The sequence below is a fragment of the Micrasema longulum genome, unplaced genomic scaffold (genome assembly GCF_059751315.1).
Source record: "Micrasema longulum isolate JH-2025_06_02 unplaced genomic scaffold, ASM5975131v1 h1tg000931l, whole genome shotgun sequence".
NCBI classification, from domain to species: domain Eukaryota; kingdom Metazoa; phylum Arthropoda; class Insecta; order Trichoptera; family Brachycentridae; genus Micrasema; species Micrasema longulum.
Window position 1 is genome coordinate 294300 of NW_028278122.1, and position 27832 is coordinate 322131.

Below are 27832 nucleotides of genomic sequence, written 5' to 3' on the forward strand. Positions count from 1 at the left end.
TACGGTTCTTAATTAAAAATGATGATATTTATCGTTAGCATCGCTGTCCTATAAAAATGTAGGTAACTTCTACAAAGTGCTATAAAAAGTAAAATATTGAACTTTAAACAATAATCCAAAAAAAAAGAGATACGAGTATAAATAATATTTTCTCAGTGCACATTCTTGCGTTTTTGGGCGATTTTTCGAGAATGAAGGTAACTAGAACAATTACCATTGTTTTGACTTTTTCTTTGACACTATTTAGTGATGTACATGTCTACAGTTGGAAAAAGAAAAGTCAGTTTATCGTCATCGAAAGAATAATTTTTGACCAATTAATCATAAGATCAAACTCAATATCACTCGTATCGATCAATATTTTTACACTCGTGAAACAATTTTCTCTCTCAAGTAAATGCAATATTCAAATAAAAGGTAGTCTAGTAATAACATAAGGCTGCCACTTAAATAAATACGTTAGTTAAATTTAACATTTCGAAATCTTATTTTTGGCTCACAGAAAAGGCCCACAGTACAAACATACTTATTACTTATTATATTTTTAACCATAAAAATGGTAAGTCACAACTTAATAACCATTTTTTAACGGTGAATTATTTATAACTTGTTGAAAATAGCTCCCAAAATTGAAATATTCTTCTAAATAAAAAGAACGCAAATATTTCATTCTATTAATAAAAAAAATATTTAGCTAAAAAAAATTAATCGAGACATTACTGATTAATATTTGATCGTGTCATATGCAATAAAAATACTATTCCGAATTTCTGGATTCATATAACCTAGTACATCAACTATACAGATTTTTTTATACGTTTAATGTGGAAAAAAAAACTATTATAACGTGTAATTTTTTGCAAAGGCTTATTATTTTTTAATATATACATATTTTTTCTTTGTTCAGATGCCTCCTGGTGAACAATATATTATTTGATAAATAAATATCTCTAATATTATTGACAAGTTATATTCGTTTTTTTCCTAGAAGGCGTCCGCAATACCAAACACATTAAACATATTACTAAATTTCATAATTTTTAAGCCTAAAAAAATTCATAAACCATGTAATTAGTTTTTTTTTTAAATATCATAAATATTTAAGTAGCACCCTTATAAAAAATAATAAAATACTTAAATTTTACTTAATTTTTCTAATAAACATTTACCCGAATATATTTCCATTATTTTGGAATTTTAGCTTTATATTACAGATCGATGTTATATTTATGAAACATTAATAATAATTTCATTATTCGTAAACAACACATTTGTATTAAATTATTCCAATGCATGTGTTTTCATAATTTAAAAAGTAATCATTTTGTAAAATTTATATTATATTATAATACTATTAGATTGAATATTTTAGAAAATGTAATTGTACAATAAATTATTGAATGTTGCTGGTGTTTTATATTTTTCATTTTGTAAAGGGGTTATTTGAAAAAATAATATTCCATACGACTTTTCAAATCAAAATAATTTTTCATTTTTATCCATTTATCTTTTTTTTTTAATTTTAATTTTAAATAAAAAAACCATTTTGAAATAAAATATTTATGCTTTAGTGTAAATTATTATGCCTGACGTCAGTTACAAATTTGTGAAATTTGTAGGAACTATTTTTAAAGGTATGAAGTGCTGATATTGTCACATATTTGCATACCAATATAAAAATATTACAAAGATTTTATTATGTAATTGGAATGCCGCAAAATATAAACGGAAATGTATTTATAAATGCAAATAACAAGACTATTTACTAATTGTATCCTATGAACTTGTACCAGCTATGGAAACAAAAATGTTTTAAAATTAACGGCTTAATTGAAATACGGTTATAAACATATATTTATTACAATTATATTTCTAAGTTATTTTCATACAACCCATAACTAAGTACATTGAATAAATCGATTAGTTCATATTGACATTTATGAAAAGATTAATTAAAGCAATCTTGAAAACACAGAGATACATTTATCTTAAATACTTTTTTTTTATTCAAATGCCAATTTGAACATATTATCAATCTTATATTTCCAAGCGACGCAAATACATTGAAAATATTATTGCATACCTACATTTGGGGTAATCTAATAACTAGAAATTCCCCACAAAATTTAAATATTTCATACCACCGTACAAATAAATTCCTTTCATAACTACATGATGAATGAGATCGAATGACAAAATATATTCTACCTAAGTAGAAAACATAAAAAAACTAATATTTTGAGTAATGCTTCAGTTTAGGGCATTAAAATATCTTTCTTTTCAAATTGAAACGTATCTAATTTTTCTAATTATTATTTTTCCTATCAATTTCGTATCTAAATATTTTCATGCACCCACCGTTGCTAAAATAAATTAATAAATAAGATTTCAAGATGATCCATATCATGACTACGTATAAAAGAGTAAAAAAATCCAGATACCAATTTAAAAAATTGTCATGTCTTTACGTTCTTAAGGATTAACATAATTTACTTATAAAATATTAAATTAACAAAAAATATTTATTATAAAAAAACATTATTTAACTAGGTTGTACATAATGACAAAAGTATAATATAAACAAACTTATCACTAATGTCTCTTTAAAAAAATTATCACCAGTCAATTGTATGTCCATGTTGATCAACGCAGACTCCACCGCCTCACCTCGCCTTGCCTTGGTCAAAATCAAGTAAAATACTGTTGCTTTATAACTGCTAAATTATATTACTTAAGTGTTTTATCACTTCTCATTGATCCTGTGAGAGATTCTATCCCGTGTGATAATACTGAAACAAAATATAACATTTGAAAAAATCCTAACATAATCTTTATTTAACATATTTGTATATTTAAAATGATTCAATCGGACTAGGCGACAACTCCAATAACATGGATTTAAGTACTAATGTAATAATTATTTGAAAAATATGATTATTTATTTGATTCAGTTAAATGATGCCATAGTGGTTTTCCTTTAATGAAATATTATAATTGTCAATAAATGAAGTTACCTTTATTTGCACATGATGCTGCTTTGACTAGTGCAGAATAGGAGGAGGCGGTCGCGCCCGACCCGGAGGAGGTCTGGGGATGGACTCCAGGGGCGAGATGAACTGCGGCATGGGCGCGCGTGAGGACGTGCGGTGCCGCTGTCTCCTGGCGGGGGGCCTCTCCTGCAGCCCTCGCGGCTGGCCACCCAGCCCGCACCGCGTAGCCCTCCGCCACTCCCCGGGGGTAGCCCCCAACCTCTTGCACTCCCGAGCGTAGGCGCTGAACGCCTCGCAGTAACAAGTCTGCGTCGGACATTCGCACATATCCATTACACAAGACTCGTAATAATTATGAGGATTCAATTTATGGCGGCACGCTGAAAACGATTCTGACTTATTGAAAAACCTGCACATTCTCGTTGCTACTTTCTTGACTCTTCTATTACACGGTTTTTCTTTAAACATATTCTCCTGTTTCCGTGAACAAGCTTTCTTTCCACCGATTCGCCACGAGTTTCCGAGCTTCCACATATCTTCTCTATTTACTTCTTTTAGGATGACGCCGTTTCTCATCTTGAGGTCATCTCTAACTATAGAATTGTAATTACCGCATAAACCACAGAGTTTATCTTTGTAAGCCGTAGGGGCGGCAACTTCCAGAAATCCTGTACCGTCCCATGTCAACTTCACTCCGATTTCTGTATTTACGTAAATACTGTCATCTTTCCTCTCAATATGAGCGACGTTTCCAGGAACATCGTAAGGAAGATCCACTTTAGTCCCATTTACTTTGACCCGCAACTTTCTTCCCAAATTTATTTTAATATCGCCAATTTTCAAAGATATTGTCTTTGTCCAGGAAGAATATTTCGTATTTCTGCCATCATTTGTAGCGCGAATCGAAAAAGTATGATTGACACAATCAGCAGCTAGCTGATACTTGCAAGATCCTTGGAAACTATAGAACTTTCCATCAAAGGTCTTGTAATGTGGATCTCCAAATACGGTGCAAACTCCGTCACTTTCTACGCAACGATGACAACACTGTCCCGGAGAGCGTTCCTTGCGATACCCTGATGGACAAGTAAGGGCAGGACACTGCTCCATTGCGCATGTCGGGTCTCCGAGGTGACACATGCAAGAAGTACACTCATCTAGTCGCCAAGCTACTCCATCCTAAAACATATTTAAACATTTCAAACAAACTTTAATAACAAAACTATACAAACAAGTAAGTAAGATGAAAATGAAAATGCCTAGTTTTTGGAGGAAAAAAATAAAACCATCCGAAAAACAAGCCAGCGGATACACATATTCCTAATCAATGTTGAAAATAAATTAATTAATGAAAATAGAGGTATACCTACAAAACAAAACTACAAATCATTCCTAGATCAAAACTGCATACCCGTTTCCTATTTTTTTAAATATATATATGTATTGTTGTTTATACAGCGTGGATTAACAAATTACAACAGGGACGGAGAAAACCTTAAAAAAAAGAATATGGAAGTCAAAGCATTTACAGGGCTTATGACCTGTTACTGGCTGGTTTAAGTGGCCACTTTACACACTGTGTAACATCCACCATTTTGCCTATGTTTAAACATTTATATTTCTTCAATTCTTCCATTTGTTGATTTAAGTGAAGTTAAAGAGCTTGAGAGAAGAATTGAAGAAATATGGATGTTTAAACATAGGTTAAATGGTGAATGTTACACAGTGTGTAAAGTGGCCACTGAAACCAGCCAATGACAGGTAATAAGCCCTGTAAATGCCTAGACTTCCATTTTCCCTTATTTAAGGTATTCTCCATCCCTGTTGTAATTTATTAATCTTAATGACTCCCGAGGGGGTGATATCCAGAAATTAAAAAATGCTTTTGTAATAAAAAACATTTACAAAGCACATGGACGAATTAAATTTAAGCGTACCTCGTAAGTCTTTCCACCAGTGGTGCACGTGGTCCGCACTTCTTCTACAGGTGGACAGTGAGGACAGCACTCCCCAGGAGTAGTCTTCTGATGCTGTGGAGCACACTCCAGTACTGGACAGGAGTTCCTCGAGCAAACGGTGGTTCCGTTCTGACAAGAGCAGTGTGTGCACCGATCTAGCACAAATGACTTCCCATGGGAATGATAATCCTTTCCTAATATGCATGGTTTGTTTGGCGTATGATCTGAAACATAAATAATTAAATTAAATTTAAATAATACTGAATACTTAAATAAAACAAAAAATTTGTACATTGGTGATATCTATGAATATTTCTTTCAAGCTTTAGCTGCGGCGCAAACCAATTGTTTGTAAAATTGGAAAGAAAATTGATTTCAGATTACAGATGTCGCTAGTATTCATATTCAAAAAAATTTTGAACGGTAGAGTAACATTAAAAACAATACTTTAAAAGTATATACGATTCGTTTTAAATATGTCTACAAAAATAAAATAAAAAGTTGAGTTTGAGTTTTAAGCTTATGAGTCAGTTGCATTATTTTTTTATTAAAAAATCGAAAAAAACCTCTTAACTTATCTTTTTGATGACCTGACCCTAAATATTAGACACATTAAAATAAAAACATTTATAAAACATGAGGAGTGCTAATTATACAAGTAATTTACCTATCCGCACCTAATAGTGCATACACTGCATTTGAATGCAGTTGACTTGCGCAAGCATGGTAGACGAACGAGTCGACCACTACTCTACAAGTCGGACTTTTGTTCACTAGACTTCCTTTTTTTAGGATTGACTAATTCTGACTTTTTCCGTGCTAAGATTGACATTAATATTAGATATTTATTTCAGCAGAAATGAAGCTTTTGAGAATACGGAAATCAGGGCATTTATAGATCATATAACTTCTTTCAATAATAGATGTCGCTTTTCTTCACACTCCATTCTCTATAGTAAACCAACACGCATGGGGAAGTATTATTTAAACCAAGCATGTATAGTCGATACAGTGATAAAACCCTCCAAATATTATTGACTTTACTTAGAAATATCGCTTTGACGTCAACAAAAGTTTTTCCAACATATTTTAGTCATGCTACATACTTGTGGGGGTCATAGTTCATTGATCGATGACACACACGTGCAATGATTTAACCTGAAATATCGAGCAACGACCGATGAAGCAAGGCATCATTTGATTTTGAATACAACACATTATATTGTGCAAGACTCTTTTTCTCTGTGGCATAATGTCTGATATTTATTTTCAAAACATTCTAATTTGTTTGGGAAAATTCTTGGCGGAAGTTCATTGTAATTTATAATAGAAACAAAAGACAAGTGATGCTAAAACCACAAATTAAGAAAGCCATGAAACCGGTCACTAATATGAAGAGATGTAATTACCAGGAAACAGCAGCTTGGCGGGTTTGCCTTCTCCACACACGGGGCAGCACTGACCCGGGGGCGTGCGCTGGAGCGCCGGCGGGCACGGGAGCACGGGGCACGCACGCTTTGCGCACGTCAGCTTGCCCTTGGAGCAGTGGCACTTCAAGCACGGGTCCTCCCACAGCGTGGCGTCGCGTCCCTCGGACACCTTTTGCCCATTTATGTAACATCCTGAAAAAAAACCATTGTATTTTTTTTATCTACATTTGTTGCAACAGAGAGGGAAAACATTTTTGATAAGGGATCATGGGAGTTTGTAAAGTAGCCACTGAAACCAGCCAATGACAGGTCATAAACCCTGTAAATGCCAAGACTCCCATATTCCTTTCACAAAAATATTTTCCCTCTGCGTTGCAACAAATTTAAACATAAATAGTATTACAACTGGTTTGCCCAAACTCATTTTTCGGAAAGTTTTATTCCAAAATTGGGATTAAGTTCTAGTCATTTTTATAGTTCTTATTATTAAAAAAGTAAAGAAAGAACATTTGGAAGAAGTGACAGAGTGAGAAATACACTTTTTGGAAGATAAACTTAGCACAATACTTTGATTTTACTATAGGGAAGTTTACATATTTTTAAGAAACATACATAAATATTATATTATGTTTCCGAAGTGAAAACATTACTATAAAGCGCTCGTTGGTCAAAATTAAATAAAGGAGAAACTTAACCTAGAAGTTTTATTGATAACTTTATATAAATCGTTAATTTTGTAGATGACAATACCACATGCATACATCACCAATGAGGAAATTCAGAGTTTTTTTTCATATATTTTTATTTGGTAATAGACTATCAAACTAAACCAAATTACAAAAAAAGTTTTTGTGTATCGTTTTATAAACTTTTTTAAATTTTTTTTTAATGATTTTTTTTAAGTATTATAATTTCGAAATTACTGCGCCCGTGACATCAGAAGTTCTCGTCGGTAGTCCTAATGACTGGTAAGTTAGCTTCCCGGAAACCGGAAATCTATTAAAACACTCTATAGTTAGTTTATTGGAAACTTGGGCAGTTCAAGGTAGTTTTTTTTTCGCACGTTGTCGAGGAATATTACTGTACAATGAAAAGTTCTAATTTTTACCGAATGCAAGAATATATTTTTATATCCAATTTCCCATAGCACCGAACTTCCTCATAAGGATGTAAGGAAACACTTTCTTACATTAACGATTGCATGTGCATCGTGATTTGCTATATCTTATTGTTTTAAATTTATGCGGGTCACGCTGTAACGTAACATTTGCAGTATCGTAAATGCAGCTTATTTAGTAAAAGCGTGTTTATTCATTGAATATCTACTAAATGTTATTAAATATTTTTATATAACCACATACCGACTTTTTTTGTCTACCGGTTTCAAAACGTACCCGTCACTTCGTCAGGACAAATTTGTGGCACAAAAATATAAAGCCAACACGACACGCATTTTAATAAGCACATGCACTGTTTAGGACAAACATGCACTGATTAAATAGGTGCGAAGGTTTTTACAGTCACCGTTATCAATTTGTTTCTTTTTTGATACCGTGTTGGATTTGTTTCGACGTTTCGAAGAAGAAGAAATATTCCTACTGCTGACTATGATACGGTACAAATTACTAGTACTTAAACACATACTTTTTTTCTACGAAACACTCAGTTTACCCTGAAGATGGCTCCTGCAATGGTAGCCGAAACATCGGAACAAATTCAACACACTCAGTATCACAAAAAAAAAACCAATTGATGCACTGATTAGATAATGAAAATATTTTATGTTGTTTAGAAATTGTTGAAAAAAAGGAGAGGGGATGGAAGAAAGAGCTTGGGTTATATAGGTTTAGGGTGACCATTACAATGGAACATCGTATAACAGGCTATATTGAAAAGTTGCTTGATTATTGATCAAAGGAACATTCTTTTTATCAATCCAATAACAAAAAACCTCCCCTGTTCGTACCATTTATATGCCGATGATTTGCAATTGTATATTCATTTCGAACCCGTCGACATTGTTGAAACACATAGAGTAATGTCACTTGCACTCGAGCATATCTGAAGAGATGAAGATGGACAAAAAAACATGGACTTCTCATAAATCCAACAAAATCCCAAATTGTACTAGTTGGTGGTAAACAAATGTATTCAAAAGTGAATTTTTCCATACTTCCTCTTTTCAAAATAGATGGTACAGAAATTTCATTCATGACTTCAGTCAAAAACTTAGGTATTATCATTCATAAGCATTTAGGGTGGCACGATCAGGTTAACGAAGTTAGTCGTAAACTTTATAGCAGTTTGCACTCACTTAAATGATTACAGAATTTCTTGCCAATTAATGTTAAGCAAACATTAGTCCAGAGCTTACTTCTTCCACTCCTTGACTACGCGGATGTATGTTATCCAGGTGCTAACTCTGAATTGCTTGATAAGTTAGAACGATTGCAGACTATTTATATTCGTTATATATTTAATCTTCGCAAATTTGACCACATAACCGAGTATCGCACGCAACTACACTGGCTCAGTATCAGGCATAGAAGAAACATTCACATTCTATCACTTCTTCACAATATTTTAAATAATCCCACTTCGCCTGTTTATCTGAGAGAGCTCATCCAACCTCTTTCACAACACGGACTATCTCTTCGTTCTAGTAACGAGAGAACCCTTTTAATACCCTGTCATCGCTCTAATTTACTTGCCTCCTCTTATATGCCCGCCCTTATATGTTTATTTATTGTATATGTATATAAAGTATCAAATAAATAAATAATAAATATTTTTTAAAGATTTCCTAATGTGAAATATTTCCATTCTATTTGATCTGGCTTTTGACCCTGACGAAGTGACGGGTACGTCGCGAAACCGGTCAAGTCGGTAAGTGGTTATGCACGAATATTTAATAACATTTAGTGAAATGTTTGACCACAAAGTTAATGTTTAAATATTAAATATCTATCAATAAATACATGTTCAGAATTATTTTGAAAAGTAGTAATTCCTACTGGTTTTGTGTTGTGTTAAGTATTTGATCATTATCGTGGTTGTTCAATTCGATATTAAAAATTAATACGTCTTGCGTACAATTTTATTATTTATATTTAAAAGTAGTGAATCGGTAATTATTATTCATTTGAATACAGTATTCGGTCATAAAAACATGTCAAATATTTATTAACACGTGTGTAAATGTTAACAACACGGACGGTGTAATTTATTTCTTCGGGGGGATTTTCCAAATAATTTTCTTGTATTAACAGCATTTTTATGGCGATTAAAATAGTAAAGGTTTTCATTGCTATTTAACGATTCGAAATATTTGAAGATGCTGTCTTAATTATATTCATTTTCTAACATTCCATAAGCGTTGTTACCGAAGCGAGTTTCCAGGTCCGTGTTTACTGGTTGGAATGCAACATAAATTAACATAGACAGATGAATTACCATACACGTATAAAAGTGTCGAAAAAACAAAGCACAGCTCAACAATAGCGGCTAACACTGCAGAAAAATATCATTGATATTTAAAAGGAATTAAGCAATAGAAATTATGTAATGTGACAATATGGCATAGGTACCGCCAGCCACCTAACATCACACACAGCAAATACATCATTCTCATATCCAAAATCCTCAGAGATGAATTAGAAATAAGTAATAATATACACATCTATAATAATAATTCCACTTACATCTGTATTCTAAATTAGTATTTTTGTAACTTCTTCTAATTTTAATATAACTTAAACGAAAAATGCACTTCAGTTCTCCACTGCAATATATGTATGGGTTATTATGTATCCTTATATATTTTCTACTAATATGTAATGATTTAAATTTTTCTTTCTCTTCTTAATTCATTTGTATTTTTTACTCCTTTTTTGTGTCAATATTTAAAAATGCACTTCTGTTCTTTCCACTTTTAAACTAATATGTAAAGATGACATTTTTAATATTTTTATTTTTCTTCCAAAAATCATTTATATATTTTTTTGCTACTCCTGTGTAAAATACATATCTGTCTTTCTTTGTAATATGTATGTAAAAACATGTTAAAGCCTAAAAGGCGTTTAAATAATTAAATAAATAAAAATAAAATATAATTGATCAAGAAAGCAAAACGAGACACGCCAATGATAAATATATATACAGTGTAAAAAACTATACATTTATTTTATAAACAGGCAGAAAAAAAATACAATTTCTGTTTGGACTACCCAAAAAAGAGTCAGGATGTTGTGGTTGGAAAGAGATTTACTAACGTGAAAAAAAATCATTTTAAAAGGATATTAAAAAGTTTTAAAAAAATGCTTTGAAAAAAAACAGCGTGTTTAGAGAAAAAATGGCGAAAAAACACATATTATTTTATTTTACAAGTTAATATACTCATAAATATTTTAAAAAAAAAATATTTTAATGATGGATAATTAAATTATGTTTTTGACCAGTTTTCATGATATTTAAAGTCTGGCTGACCACACCACCTATGTAATTGGTGCATTTTGCAGAAAACAGTCAAATCTAATATTGAATGATACCTCATACAAACTCCAATGTATGAGTGTTCATTCATTAATTTGTGTTGTTTAGAGCAGGTATTTTTAAATTAATGAATTTATAAAATTAAAAAACTTATGTATTATTACAACAGAGATAAAGAACATTTTAAAGAAGGTAATATAGAAGTCCAGGCATCTACAGGGCTTATGCCATGTCATTGGCTGGTTTAAGTGGCCACTTTACACACTGTGTAATATTCATCTTTCTGCCCATGCTTATGTTTTTATCCACTTTAATTTATTTAAAAGAACAAGATTTTTGGAGGCATTAATCTTCCTAATCGCATTTATACCATAAGATTTTTCTAGTGCTGTGAGTATTTTCAGCAAATAGAGAAATGCATTTTTTGTGATCAACGCTATTTTCAAAAGATGACTATTACAGTTTTTTGTATGGAACTGGCCTGGTTGTTTTTAGCAGATCATAGAATTGAGCATATTGCACCAATATCCATTTTTTATATTCCGGACTGGCTGCTTTCTTCATAACTACGTTCATTGGTCATATTGTCGGAATAGGGAATGGTCTTGCGGCTAGTGCAAAGACTCATGGATCAGAAATCTAAGGTTCGAATCCCACTCTACCCCAATATTCCCAAAATTTGGGTTTATTACATGAACAACTTATTTTTACATTATATTTTTGTTTATGTAGGATGGTGAAGAACCAAATTTACATTGAATGTACTTTAAAAAACATTTTGCGACTTTCAATTTTAAAGATTAACATAACATCGAATTTTACAAAAACTTACATTTTTATTTTTCGTGTAATATGATAAGAAGCATGTGTCCTATCAGCAAGTTCGGGTGAGATTTGCATTTTAGTGTGTTTAGTAAGTGTATTGACGAAAAAACAGGCACGTCTTGAAACCGGTAGACATAGAAATGTTAGTACGCGGTTATATCCAAATATTTACTAATGTTTACTGATATGTTTTACAATTGTTGAAAAAATTCAAGTCAATAGCTAGGAAAGCGTCCATTTTGCCTGTGATGCCAATCCGCTTCTGTAAGTATTTATAATTTTTCCAAATAAGTAAAGAATTTTGAACGCTCAAAGTTCTGAAATGGCGTTAGGTATGCTAATTCAAGTCACACTCAACGAATTCAAAATGTCAAGTTAATTCAATGGCACATTCAGTAATCAAAATAATCATCCGAGGAATGTAGAATACTTTGTGTTTGCTTAATTATTGTGTTACTTAAGAATACTAAATAAAAAGTGTCACCAATGTAACCATTACAAAATAATCTTTATCCGATGGATTTAGATGGATTATTTCAATGGAGCTTATATGCAAAGGCAAATATCTCATGTTTGAACTAAGGAAGTTCAGTGCTTTTTTTTATTTGTCGTTAGACTATTGAACACGTCAAAATTTTGTTAACTTGCTTTTTTTTATGTATCGTATTATCAGCGTCATCATTTATTTATGTTTCGAAATTACTCTGCCTGTGCCGTCACAAGTTCTGTACCGTGAGTTCCGCTGATTGGTGAATTGGCTTCCCGTAATCAGGAAATCTACGACAACACTCTATCGTTGGTTGATTTACAAGAACTCATGACGTTATTTAAAGTAGTTTACTTTTATTATTTTTTTTATACATTTTTAAGAAACTTCGCAGTACAATGGGAATTTCAGCCCTACGGGAAATTAAAAATTAGAGTATTAAATTGTAAACCGAAATTTCTTGAAAATGTACGAAAAAAATAATAAAAAATATTTTAATTAAAACGCACTACTTTAAATGACGTCACTTGTTCATATGAACCATCCAATGATATGAGCGCTTTGAGATATCCGGTTTGGTCACCGTAAACGAACCAATCGGAAGAACTGTCAGAAAAGAACTTTTGACATTATTCGCGGAGTTATTCCAGAAATTCAAAAAAACCATACCGCTGATAATACGATTTATAAAAAAAAAATTGGCTTAGTGTAATATTCTATTAACAAATAAAAAAATTAAAAAAAGACAATGAACTTCCTAAATGCTCTAATTTTTACCCCGCCCCGTTTAAATACATTTGGATATCTAATTTTCTGTGGCACTAAACTTCCTCAATAAGAAAATGTAAACACCTGACATATAAAATATAAACACAAAAATCGTCTTATTTCAGTTATTTTATTCATTTGCCTTGTTGTCTAATGGTCAGCGCGTTTTCTTATAGCATCCAAGAGTTCTTGGGTTCGATTCCCGATATTATTGACGTGATATAAAGGTGTTAACATAATAATATTTTATAGTCCTGTGGACTGGCACCTGAAGTGTAAGACTGATCAAATTACCTTCATTTTACAAAAATTATCAATATACGCTGCGGTTGTTGTTCTAATAAAATACCCCGTGAATGAAAATATAAAGGAAATTATGATCACGATTATTTGTTTTCATATTTATGCCCAAATGGCTTTTACCAAAATTCTTGATCATCATGTCTTCATCCGCATCAGGGCCGCGATTACAAATTATATCTGCATCGGTACATATCGAGAAAGTGCGAAGTAAATAGATATTTATCTACGAAAATGTATATATTTATTAAAAGTCGTTAACTTGTAATTAAATATGTAAAGAAACAAAATTGTACACATTTTATATTTTTCAAAGAAAAAACTAAATTTTTATTTATAGATGAAATTGAAGATAAATTTTAACTACCTATTGTAATACGAGCCCAAGTGGTGTATTGCAGTGAAAGTACTTCCTTCACATACTCGAAACCATTTCAAAGACCGTAGGTTTCCTTCGGTTTCACTTATTCAAATAGCAAGATTTTCTTGTCAACAAACTAGTAACTCCTAAAAAATGTTCAATTTCATAAATCGCGATTTTAATTTAATCTAACTATACTACTTTCACTGCGAGTTTGGCTAAATACATGGAGGGCCTTTGTCGGATATTGTCAGTCATTCTCATGACCATATTGTAGACACGAATGGTGAACAAGAAACTGCGCACATACGAACATAAGTAAATAAAGCCAATATTAAAAAAATAAAATAAGCTCAGCGTTTACTAAGTTGTATCAAATTGTTTACAATGCTCAAAATACATATAAATCAGAAACAGAATTTTAAAAATACATTAATAATAAATTAAGTACACTTATAGTTCATTAAGTTGTTTTGACTACATCTGTAGTCGAATTTTCGCAACAGCTCGTGATAAACAGCTAAACAAATTAATGATGTAACACTTTGAAAATACATTCCTATTAAATTTCTGTAATCTCTCTTTTACTGCTTTTAGTTTATCTGATTTGAGCCCAAAATTAAAATGTGCCTCCATCATATTTTAATAAGTTTGCTCGTTGTATTGGCTTAAAAAACAACCCTAAATAAGGAGAAACAAACTAACAAATCATCTACCCTATTGCTTTATCGATTTTTTTTTACCTATTAGTAATGCGAAAAGCGCTTTAAATTATTTTTTTTTTAAATAAGCCGTTACATTCAAAGACGTTTCAACGCTCGGCTCTTAATTTGTATCCACGGCGATTCTGGTTTCATGTTGTTGATCAAAATTAGTGACCAATGCCATGTCAACATGTTGACAACTAAGATCAAGGATCAATGTGTAAAATGCACGGTGAAAATATGTCGTGCATAATAATAATTTGTTTCTGCCGATAAACGTACAAATATATTCAGAAATTGTCACCATTCCCTCATCCGTGCATAATGGCGAATATCGGCAATCATCTGTTATACACATAAAGCCAAGATGATCGGTCTTACACCTCAGAAGCCAGTCCAAGGACTAAAAAAACTCAACTTCACGTCGACTGTGGCGGAAATTGAGCCGAGACTTCAGAAATGGATGTGTCCTGAAACATTTTGATTAAATTTAATATAGGTACTGAATTTAAAAATTTAAAAAAAAATATTTTTTTAATGTTGTAAGACCTACAAAAGATATTTGACTTATTGTTATTTAAAATATTGAAAAACATTATCTTAAACTACTACAATTTTTATACATTCCACAACATTACTTCTGTTATCAGTGTAAAAAGACTGAAAGGTGATGAGCTAAAAAAACAGTAGCCATATGTGCCATTTGATCATTTCCATAAACAGTAACACCGGCAGTTGCTATCACTAGTGGGCAAAATATCACGATCGCCAAAACATCGTAACTGACAAAAACAATATTTTACAGGAGCAGACATCTTCTTTTAAATAAATAAGGAATGCGCTTTTGGAATCAAACACCGCTGCGACTATTTATTTCATTGATATCAATAAACTAAATATTTGAAACATGACTTCGTTCTCGAAGTGTATTACTTGACAATTGAGAAGAAGACATATCGTAATCAACATCATCATTTCTTTTCCGCACATAATGGTGCATAGGGCACTAAATTGTCACACTGGTATTTTGATCTTTTTTGCTACATGAAAGTTAGATGATCAGTCTTACGCTTCGGGTACTAGTCTAGACTAGTCCCTAGGGACTACGAAATATTCTAGTGTAAAAACACTCATTTAAATAAATATTTCATGTCAACAATTTTGGGAATCGAACCCGAAACCTCTTGCATGGTAGGCAAACGAGCTGACTATTTCACCAAGAGGCCGACACATTCTCTAAAATATTGCTTCTGTCGGTTACGATGTTTTGGCGATCAAAGCTCAATATGTCGAAAGGATATTCGACTTTTTTTTTCTTTTGAGTGATGTCGGGCTGCGCCCCCCACGTGAAGACCTCGGGCACCTCTTAACAATAATATATTCTGATAAATCAAGCCCCTCCCTCTTCACCTTTCAGCCCTTGTTGAGACCTGGAACGGCTCTCACTAATAGAAGCAATCATTGCAAACAAGGCTTAACCACAAAAACTTGGGTGCCGCATTTTAACGACCCAAAAATACATTGACCACTTTGTTTTAAGCTTAATAAATTTATTTCCTTTATAGACCGAGAAAAATACCCTGTACCAATAAAATACATACGAAGCAAAAAAAAAATTACATAAATAATACCAAGAATATTTGGACTTGGTTTCATATTTCATATTATTGTAAAATGTATATCTTTATAGTTCCCTAGAAAGGGGGTTTAACCAGGTCCTTAAAACATTCGGACGAACACTGAATATCTTTAATCAAAAGTCCAAGAATAATAAAAAAATATTAAAAAATCAGTCAGATGAATCTCACCGACATTCAGCTTTTTGACATCACGAAAATCAACTTTTGGAAGAATTGAAGAAATATAAATGCTCAAACACAGGCAGATTAGTGAATGTTTCACAAAGTGTGAAGTGGTCTCTTCAACCAGCCAATGGAGAGTCATAAGCCCTGTGAATTTCTAAACATCCACATTAAAGAATCATAAAAAATTGTCACACAATCAACCCTGAACTATTTATAACAACGCTGACATACCTATGTAACAAATAGTTTTTTTTAAATAGTTTTTTTTAAATATTTTTATTAATATACAAAATATTTTTACACGTATGAGCAAGATACGCCGCGGTTGGTGAGCAAATGCAGTGCCCCATGCATTATTAGAATATTTGGAAAGGGAATAATTAATGATGATTTACATTTCATTTTTAAACATTGAGATATAATATATAGAGGTAACACTCCAAACAAATCCGAGCTAAAAAGTCGTCTCTAAAGCACAGAAACTGACCAGTGGAAATGGCAAGTATCGTCACGTCATATCACGTCAACTTTAACAAGCAAAACAAGTAGTACAGTAAAAAGCACTGACTGTTTACATCGGTCAACTGTAAGTTCTATTCAGTATGTTGCCCCCTTCCGCAAACGCGCCACCTTTGTTTGTCGTTTCGCTTTACGCCCGACGCCCGACTAACTGAGCAAGACGGAGACAGGAGATAACTCACGAATCGTAACATATTAATAAGACGTTTTTTGACATTAAAATAGCTATTTTAAACAAGTATTGATTAAGATAAGAACATTACTTGCCGGTGAAAGGTTATACCATCGCTTTTCCAGTTCGATTTGTGCAATATCTTAGCGTACATATACGCATTTTAGTAATTGCAAGGAGAAAAGTAACCGGCGAACGCTCGCAAAACGCTGTATGTTATACTACATAATTAGGCATATTATGCAGTTGTTATGCTAAAAATCTTATTTTAAGAAACAAAACCATTGATATAGTTAAACTGAGAAAATCTACACAAAAATAATAATATCTTCTGATTAACATATTGCAACAGAGATGAAGAACATTTAAGAGAAGGTAATACAGAAGTCTAGGCATCTACAGGGCTTACGACCTGTCATTGGCTGGTTATAGTGGCCACTTTACACACTGTGTAACATTCACCATTCTGCTCATATTTGAACATCTATGTTCCTTCGATTCTTTCATCTGTTGTGTTTGTGGAGTTAAAGAGCTAAAACTTTTATTTATGTGGGTGAGATTCATCTAATTGAATTATTTACTAGGTAACGCCTAAAAATTTTTTTTCTTTCTATTTCTATACTTCTATATGGACCAGGTGGATTTATCAACAATATTTTGAGTTTGTCCAAATTTTTGTACAAAAACATCAACAGATTTGAGAGAATTAAAGGAATATAGATGTTCAAATATGGGCAGAATAGTGAATGCTACAAAAGGTATAAAGTGGCCACTTTAAACCAGCCAATGACAGGTCATAAGCCCCGTAGATGCTTTGACTTCTATATTACCTTCTCTAAAATTTTATTCATCTGTGTTGTAATGTGTTGATATTAACAGCTCCCCAGGGAGTTGAATCCAGTCCTTGTCTACAAAAATTTGGACAAACTAATAAACTAACAAATGTTGATTTGTTCTGATAATTAATAAGAGCAACCAGAACCATATATTTGCTTTTTACCAGTTTTCAAAATTAGTTAACAACGCTTCAGGAATTCCGGAACATAAATCTGTTCTCCCATTTGCCATAAACTATTTTTAAACAATAAATTTCAAATTTATATACCAGTTTTTTAATGCATGATATGATGTGACATCCTGGGTGTTCTAGATGATAAAAGAATTCTACAAAAGACTCTAAACGGCCACTGACAGGGCTTATTTAGCCGATGCCATGCAAATAAATTGTTTTTAAAAGAACAAAGAATTTATAAAAAATGCAAAGGAGGTTTGCGAAATGAATGGGCGGCGAGTGGTCAGATATTTGGCTGCACGGCGGAATGGCGGGAGGGGTACGGGGGCTTGGGTATGTTTGTCGGGGGAGTGGGGGGGGACCGCCTGCACACTGCACACCTGTGGTGGGAATTTAAAGAACCCGGGGTGCTATTCTGAACTACTCTCGCGGCACGGGAAAACAGTTTTATTTATATTTACATAGAAAATACACAAGATAATAGGGCAGCGAGAGCGTTTGGAATACATCCCTGGAACAAATACATCTCCAACATTGAGTCAAACAAAAATATTCATACTCAAATTATAATTCGTATTTTTAAAGTTTTAATGAGGTCTAATGAGTTAAGGCCAATTGCACAGCAAATAGTTTTGGAGACCTTAGGAAAATAAGCGAGGCGTCGGAGGACCTCAAAAAAGATGGTCCGACGATATTGCTGCTGTGGGGGGTAAAAATTGGCTGCAAGCAGCAACCGACTGAAAGAAATGGAAGGATATGGTGCAACTAGTCTCTAGAAACGCATTTTTAGATCAAATTATACAAAATGAAATTCACAGTAAAATTATGTTAAAAGCGTGCAACATGAATTCGCCTTAGACTGTTTTGCCTATTTAATCCTTTAATCTCAGGCGTATATTAAAATATGCACGAAATTTATGATTCATTACTCACATACCAAAATTAAAAAGCAGCGAATATATTTATTTATTTATTCATATTTTACTCTTACAAAAGTATAAACAATAATAAACATAATGTGACCTCCTGGGGTTACCCGTGCCGAGGACACTAAACAATATTTAAAAAAATAATGTTTTTACGTTTGAGAATAAACAGAGATAATTAACAAAATATTCTTACTCTTTTAAAAACTAGGTATATATCAGGGGCTTGCGGTGGGGTTTTTGATTAGGGAAGCAATTAATATATAAGTAATCGGTACATAATACGAATCGTAATATACACTGCCCTTAAGAAATTAAAAACAAACTAAATATTGTATACATATGATTAGAAATAGTAACAATAATTTTCCATATATAATAATAAATTTCACTATAATTAATATATATAATATAATAAGTAACTGCGAAGTATTTTGTGGCATTTACTTCTGTATTTTTTCTGCTTATGCTGGTAGTCGGAATAGCACGGAGTAGTTTTTATTGTTTTGGAGATAATTCATATCGTCCTTCTAAACGATATTAAAGGTAAGTTTCAAATATATTTCACCAAAATTAAACTGATTTAGTTCAATAAATATATTCAATAAAATATTATAACATACAGTTAATGAACTTTGTCAAATTATAATCGATCAAAGACCCATTGACCATACAATATGAAAGTAAACTAATTACCAGAGGAGAAAATCTATTTTTTCTTTTATATAAAAAATATTTTTGTTAAAATGAACTGTATGCAGAATACAAATCATGTTTTATATCTAGAGGAATGTATTCAGGTCATAAATTAATACATATACCATATTCATAAAAATTAATAGTTGAAAAATGAATTAACAAATAAAACACAGTTTTATAAATCTAAGGATCATAAAAATGCAAGAACTGCGTATAACATCACGAAAATGTAGTTTTATTTATTAGAAAAGTTTTTAGAAATCGAACAGTATTTAATTTTTTTACTTAATTGTTTCCTAGAATTAACTTTTTAAATTCTACAATCTTCACGTAAAAAACGACTTTAAAAAATTGATGTACATTTCAGCAGTAAAAAATCAACAAATTGTATACTTAAAATTGTAAATATTCAAATACAGACAGAACGAGGAACTTCAGCCCTACGGGAAATTGAATAAAATAAATGGTTTCTTGGGCGCGGCAAAAATTGGAGCGTTAAGTTGTACGCCAAAGTTTCCTGAAAATGTACGGAAAAAATGAGTATCGAGAATAAGCACAAGAGAACCTCTGACGTCACACGCGGAGTTTTTTCAGAAATAAAATCCTTAAAAAACTATTGCACTAATAATACGATACATAAAAATTGAAAAAAAAAATTGTTTAGTTTAATAGTATATTGACAAAAAAAATTAAAAACCACTAATATTTCTCATCAAGAGATTGCTACAGGACGGGCTGTCTAACATTCCAGCACAAAAACCAGCAAGTGATTTGTTAAAACTCGTGTTTTTAGAGTTTTTTATTCCTCTGTTTTCTCTCAATAACAATTTCGATTGAGATAAGTCTATCTTAAAAATATTTCTAGAGGTTCTGTCATGGGATCTCTTCTATTTTCCACGATGCTGTCATCTACTGTCGCTCCCACAATGTTATGCTGTCAGCTACATTTACAACGTATCACTGCTATCATGTATTAGCAAACTGAATCTTAAATTTTGCTGTAATAATAGCCGAAGATAAATTTATGCAAACAGTAATTTACACTGTGTAATATTTCACCTGAAGGGTAAAAACAATCATTTCATTGCAGCCATATTTATTGTCATGGCATTTAGTTTCTAAAAACAAGAATCATAAATTAATATACAAGTATATAAAATTTAATATCTCTCATATTAGTAAATGACTGAGTGGGTTCGTGTCTGTATTAATTACAACTCCTTATTTTAAAGTAACCCACATCTTGTAGTAATTTGTTTACCAATATTACTAATTACAAAATAACGTATGTTATTATTAAATCTAATTATCTTAATAATTAGATTTAATAATAATGTTATTGTTTTACGTTTTGGCGCAGCTGATAATAATTACATAAAGATTTTTTTTTTCACATTGTATTGAAGTGTTCATATTCTAATTAATAGATGTTTTTGTAAGATAAAAGGCACTGCGTGCCGTGTATATAAGTAAATAAATATATTATAAAATAGCTTTGATCAATTCATACGAAACTTATTAAAACTTTCGATCAATGTGAATTATTATGTCTGAGCGGATAAACGATAGAGTTTTGAGAGTAAAAAAGAACCAGAACCTTGGACGAGCGTTTTTAAATCGATGGCTACTCTCAAATTCTGAAAGAGGCAATCGAATGATGATACGTCTAACTCGTTGTGTATTAATTAGTTTGCATATTCGCCTACCATTCTTGAGTTCTTGGGTTGCATTCCTGACAGGGTGAACGTGAAATATTTGTTTTAAGATTGTGTTACATTACAGTATATTAATGTTCCCGGACTGACGCCTGAAGCATAATACTGATCACCTTGCCGTCCATGTAACAAAAGCGATCTAGAAACGCTGCGATTGGAGTAGCAATGCAGTGCCCTGTGCAATAAGCAAATGATGGTGAGGATTATGTGAATTGCTCATGCAATATATGTAATGTAAACGCAAATATGGCTATAGATGACAGTTTCAATTCGTGTAATTACAAAGTGTGTAAACCAGCCAAAGACAGATCATTTGCTCTGTACATGTGCGGACTTTTCTGTTTTCTCTCGCAAAAGCTCTCAATCACTGTTGAAGTATTTATCAACGTATTATAATCATTTAAATAAACTCAATTTAAACTTCGATCTTTTCAACTTTAGATGTCACTAGTTTTTTCCATACTTTTATTCCCTTTTGCAAACCAATAAGCATTAAAATGTAATATTCAAACCGGGCATAAATGGATAATCTAAAAATACCGTACGTGAATATAGAAGTAAGAAACTACATATGGGCAAAACGGTACGTTTATCTCTTTATAACAATAGATGTCGCCCGTTTTATCGATACTTTCATTTCCTATTGTTAACCAACAAGCATGGAAATATACTATTCAAACCAAGCGTAAATAGAGAATCTAAAAATGCCATATGTGAATATGGAAGTAAGCTCCTAAGTATGCACAGTGGTAAATGAAACACAGTGTGTCGTCGCAGCGACAGATCATAAGTTCCGAAAATTCCTAGACTCCCATGTTCTCAACAGCTTCATTTTAATGGATTATTTTTTAATATTAAGCTTTTTTATTTTGCATTTTTTAGATGCTAAAAGAACAGACATTGGTCTTTATAATGGACGCTGTTTTGTTTTATTATTAGTGTAAAAACATGTAAAAAACATCGCAACTGTAATATTTTTTGTAAAATAAATTTTAAAAACCCATTGCTTTTGATACACGTGTTTTGTTTTGATTAGTGTTGTAAACCCTGGTCAAACAAGGTTTGATATTTTGAATCAGACAACGATTTTGTTCGCGGTATGAGCTTACCCTTTTTTCTGTTTTGATGCATCTTAATTATGATGAAGGCGGGTTCCTTTTGGTCCAGCGGGGGCATTGTTTATTGATGGAAATTTATAGTTTGGTCCGACCGCGGTGAGGGCGGGCGGTCTTATGAAAAAACGCCCTATTTACACAACCTGAGTGTGGCCATCCGATTTACAAACATAACGGGAATCATAGAACATCTTCTTTAACACAAAAGTTGCAAATAGAGAGACCTTTATAAATTTGTAGTTAAGAGATAACTTCTTTCTTCTTCTTTTTCAGCCTTCTGTCCTCTACTGCTGGATATAGGCCTCTTCCATATCTTTTCATTTTCCTTGGTCGGTTGCTACTTGCAGCCAATTTTTACCCCCTACAGCAGCTATGTCGTCGGACCATCTTTTTTGAGGTCTTCCGACGCCTTGCTTATTCTCCCAAAGTCTTCATCTTAAAACTTTAGGGGTCCATCTTGTGGGATCTTATCTCGCAACATGTCCTGCCCATTGCCAATACAGTTCAGCTACGCGATCCATGATATCCGTTATTCTGGTTATGTTCCTGATTTCTTCATTTCTTATTTTGTCTCTTAGGCTTATACCGAGCATGGATCTTTCCATCGATCGCTGTGTGCATTTAAGTTTTTCTACATTTCTTTTTGTGAGGGCCGTGGACTCTAATTCATATGTAGTCACTGGCAGTATACATGATTCATCTGTTTTTCTTTTCAGACAATTCGTCAATATGTATATTTTATTTGCTTTATTTTTTGTACCACGCATTTAGATATTTTTACATCTGGTGAATATGGTAGGTATATATTAAAAATTAAAAATATATACATATAAACATAAAAGACACACAGAGTTAATTAAAGAAATAAATTATAAAACAGAAAAAACAAAGCATAAAGAAAAAAATATTTGAATTTAGGAAAATGGCAAACTAAATGTGGAAAAAACGAGCAGATGGTTGGATATTTTTTTTTCAATTACGAAGGTACTAAAATTATCAATACTTTATAGGGTAATTTTTAACTAAGCTTAGGGTTATTCGTAAAAAAGAGTAAAAACGGCAATTTGTTTTGTTTTTTTCTATGCAAAAAACGTAATATTATTACAATTGAATTTCACGAAAATATAAGTACATTCCATTAGGTTTTAACATAAATTTATTCGGTTTTTTTTTCAAGGCTACCTAAATACATAAATAACCACCAAAAGTAAATTAAAATGGTAAACGTCATTCAAAAGAAAGTTTTTAGTTCTACACGATATCATTTTTTGCTTTTACGTTACATATATTATTTTATTCAATTACATGCCTTCAAAGTGGAATGACAAGTCAATAAAGTTGACCATTTTCGACACCTCCTGTTCATGTTCAATCGAAAGAATAAAACTGATAATTATTAACCTATTCGTCGTAAAATAATTAAGCAAAGTTTATTATTGACTAATTTGTCGTAAATGTTTTTTGTTGTGTTCTTTTGTTGTCTTCATTTAGAGAAAAAAAACGCACACAACTAATCTTAACACCTAATAATGTTGTAATTTTTAACATATTTATTCGGCCTAATTCACCAGCAATAAATTTTAATAAATTCCTTTGAAAAATAAAATGTTTAAAAGAACCGCTGCGGACGAATTTAAGAGATGCAGGTGTTTACTCCAAAATTATCGGGGGATCAAAATAAGAAGACGAACTAAAATCTTACTATGCTAACACGTCTCGTTGTCTCCGTTAGTAGCTTGAGATTTCACTTTTTACCAACTTTGTTTTTTAGCAAGTAATTGATAATATTTATTTATGAATTTTATTATTATTTCAAAATATTACATAGTTTCTTTGGACTAGCGTAGCATTTAAATCACAGCATGTTATAGAATATATGAAGAGATTCGCTGAAAATGACGAAAATTATCATTTTTGTTTTTTGTTAGTCGATAAGCATCTAATTGATTTTATTTGGTATTTCAACTTCAGTGTTTAAAACAAAAAAAAAGTATAGCCATCGAACCTTGACTGCGTGACAAGTTAATATTTCTTTTTTATTTAAATTATTTATTAACAATTCTTGACGGAATTCCATTAGAAGGTGAAAGCGCTTATTGGTCAAAATAAATAAGTGAAAGTGTACCAAGTATTTTAAAATTAATAAATTATATGTAAATATAAGTTATCAATTTTAAATCATATTTTAATCCATCCATCCTTACTAAAATTAAAATGCGCAAGTGTTTGATTGTTTGTTTGTGTTTCCTTCACGTCTCAACAGAGCGACCGATTGTAATTTTTTCGCATTGGGATATCTGGAGAGGTGGGAAGTAAAATAGGATACTTATTTTTCTTCCCGAATTAAAAAAGTGCCATGAAAAAATATGTTATATACCAACAACGAACAACATTATTTGAAAATGAGTAGGCGGTAATGAGAGATGTAAAAAATAATTAATTTGAAGATAATTCTTTAAATTTCTAAAATTAACATGCTTTATCTATGGTTAGTCTGATTTAATTTTCGTTTTGGTTTTGTAGTAGAATTTTGGATTTGTGAACAGAATAACAATGCGACGTCGCCATAGACTAACGATTTGTCGTATTTCTTTCATAGCGATAGTTGGACGACTGGCTATCGATACAAGCTACTTTCTGTCTAGAAAAAATATATTATTCCATCTAGAATATTATTATTGCTAAACGACAAAACTAATTCATTACCTAACTAATTTGACCTTAATACCACGATAGTTGGAGGACTGGCTGGCTATCAATACAAGCTACTTTCTGTCCAGAAAAAAAATATTATTCCATCGGGAATATTTTTATTGCTAAACGACAAAACTAATAAATTACCTAACTAATTTGACCTTAATACCACGTATGCGAAGCCGCGGGTAAAAGCTGGTTTCAATATAAATGCGTTTTTAAATCTATTATGGAAACGAAAATCCTTCGTGAACGTGTTTTTTTAGTTCTGCTAAAAAATATCTTTTGGTCAACGTATATTATCCCGAAAGGTTCGACTATGTCCCACCCAAAGAGAGTTACAATAATGACTAAATCGGCCCCAAGATCTATCAAATTACGTCCCATAATCTCCTAGTTATAAAGCTCTTAATGCACCTTTGTCGTTATTTTAGTGAAACGATAATTTGAATATAATTTATTTGATGAATTAATAAATTGTTTACACATCAAAAAAAAAATCCAGATACAGGTCATCATCATTGCCTTTCCGCACCGAATGGTGAATAGAGCCCTGCATTGGTACATTAATCGCCGGATATCTCGATCATTTTTTTGTTACATGAAGGCGAGATGATTAGTCCTACGCTTTAGATAAAAGTCCAAGGATAATTAAATATTACAAAATAAAAATAACATTTTAAATAAAGACTTCATGTCAACCGAAATCGTACCCTAGACCGCTTGCGTTACCAGCAAACACTTTAACCGCTGGACCTAGAGGCGTACATTTTAATTTATTCTACAAACTTGTTTTATCTTGAACATAATACTTATGCATTAATAAATTTAAATTTAAAATAGCAATGATTAAATAGGGTGATTTGATGTCGCTACCTGAATAATAAGAATCAATAAATTTACTAAATTCAACGATTTCTCAACACATTTTTTTTATTTAAACTTATTAACCACCAACGGAAGCTTTCAATTGCATTCCTTCGATCGAAGAATTTGTGAATAATCAATGGAAATAAATTACTGATATGAAACTTATTTGTACCGTTACAAGATTTGAGACTATACTAGGTAATAGAAAAAAAAGTGAATGTTTAAAAATATTTTTTTTTATTTATACTAAGTATAATACATATGAACAACAATATAATTAATACAAAAAACTTTATTGCTAACCACTTTGTTTGTCTACGTACAGGTTTTAATGCTACACAAGCTTTTATATCAAGGTATAATTAAGTAATGAATTCCATCCTTTTTTATTTTAACAGGGATTACTAAACATTACATCGAAACATATTGAGGTAAAAAGTCGGTAGAAAAATTAAAAAATAAGTGGGTAAAAACAAAATTGTTTGATATTTTTTTAAATAATGAATAACCACAAAGTTAGTGCTCTTAATATAAATTTTACGTATAAATTACATTCCCAGAAGTTAATACGGCTCAATTCGGGACTTACATAAGATAATCTTTTTTTTAAAAAAAGCACATTCAGCTAAGCAACAAAGCAAATTTAACATATTTATAACTAAATATGTAGGCCAAAAAACTTTTCTCACACAAACAAAATAAATACGAAAAAACGCTTTTAATAATGGAGGAAGTGGTAAATCTAGAACTAAAGGAGAAAAGGTCGTTAACATCACATGCTACGCGGACGATGCAGCCATAGTGGCAATTGCCAAAGATTAGAACATAATATATCTGTCTCAGTTAGTAGAAAAAAAGTTAAAAAATTATGTTTTAAAATCTCAAACTACAGCGCCTTAAACTCCGAAGTGAAGGATTAAACAAGTGGAGCCTTTGTAAAGTATACAAACCAAATAATTTTGTTTTTTTATAATTTAAAGTCGCAAAAAGGGCAAACAGGATATATACTGTGGGCATAACTTCTGGCATGTGGTAATGAATTAAAATATTTAAGTTTTTTGATCAAATTAACGATAAACCAAAAATTGTTTATATATGTAATATTATGTGAAGACAGATAATCAATATAATCACACCTAAATATGGGCGAAAAACGTCTTAGCTGTAAGCATAATTAAGTCTTTCAAGCATGTAAATACAAAATAGAAATCTTTGTACCAAAGCTAATAATATGAAGATCAATTTGTGTTAAAATAAATAAGCATGTACTTTTATTCTGTCATGTACTCACAAATGATAAATTTTCATTGATTTTGCCGATATATACAGGTGTTCTTTAAACCCTGTCACATCCGAAACCACGATGACCAGTGTGAGCAAGAATACATATTGGCATATATAAAAAAATATTTAGAACGAAGAAAATTTGTAAAAATAAAACATTAAAAAGAACAAATGGTTGTTTACTTCTGCAGGGGAGAAGCGAGGGGGGCGAAGCCGCGCGGTTAACGATGTGTCAGACTCCCCCCTCCTCCATCCTCGTTTGTCCCCTGCAGAAGTTAGCAACCATTTGTTTTTTTTAATATTTTGTTTTTTTTAATTTTATTCATTCTAAAAAATTATTTTAATGTGCCAATATGTCTTCTTGCTCATACTGATCATCGTGGTTTCGGATGTGACAGGGTTTAAAGAACACCCTGTATATTTTGATGATACACGTACATCATTAGATATATTTTGTATCTTAAAGATTGGTCGATTGATTTCATGAACTGATTTAAAATTACATATTAATTTAATTAATCTATACATGCGTATTACTTCTAGTGACCGATTGAAGTTTCAGTTTCGGCCAATAAAACGTGTTTCAGTCGCGGTTTTGGTTTCGGCTAAAATTGGCCGAAACTTTGACTCGGGCGAAACCTACGATCGGTATGTGTCTGATTACGTTCGGCTGTACTCGGTGGTATCTTATGACTCTTGACAGTCTT

General features: G+C 31.8%; 1 protein-coding gene across 1 annotated transcript; it reads right to left on the reverse strand.

The window, feature by feature from the left end:
* Nucleotides 1–1485: 1485 nt before the first annotated feature.
* LOC148278078 (BMP-binding endothelial regulator protein-like) lies at nucleotides 1486–22338 on the reverse strand. Its single transcript, XM_088231915.1, has 5 exons — nucleotides 22272–22338; nucleotides 6358–6570; nucleotides 4928–5172; nucleotides 3015–4169; nucleotides 1486–2789 (listed from the first exon to the last, which is right to left on the reverse strand). The coding sequence occupies exons 1-4, from the start codon at nucleotides 22336–22338 to the stop codon at nucleotides 3042–3044; spliced, it is 1653 nt and encodes a 550-aa protein (XP_088088041.1). The 3' UTR covers nucleotides 1486–2789; nucleotides 3015–3041.
* Between the last annotated feature and the right edge of the window lie 5494 nt (nucleotides 22339–27832).

What these genes read in the sequence shown, in the direction of transcription:
- LOC148278078 (XM_088231915.1), bottom strand. Translation starts at nt 22,338, where the DNA reads ATGCCCCCGCTGGACCAAAAGGAACCCGCCTTCATCATAATTAAGATG. An exon ending in CGCCAAGCTGCTGTTTCCTG is followed by an intron (nt 5,173 to 6,357) that starts GTAATTACATCT and finishes TTTATGTTTCAG; the next exon opens with ATCATACGCCAAACAAACCA. An exon ending in CTGGTGGAAAGACTTACGAG is followed by an intron (nt 4,170 to 4,927) that starts GTACGCTTAAAT and finishes AATATGTTTTAG; the next exon opens with GATGGAGTAGCTTGGCGACT.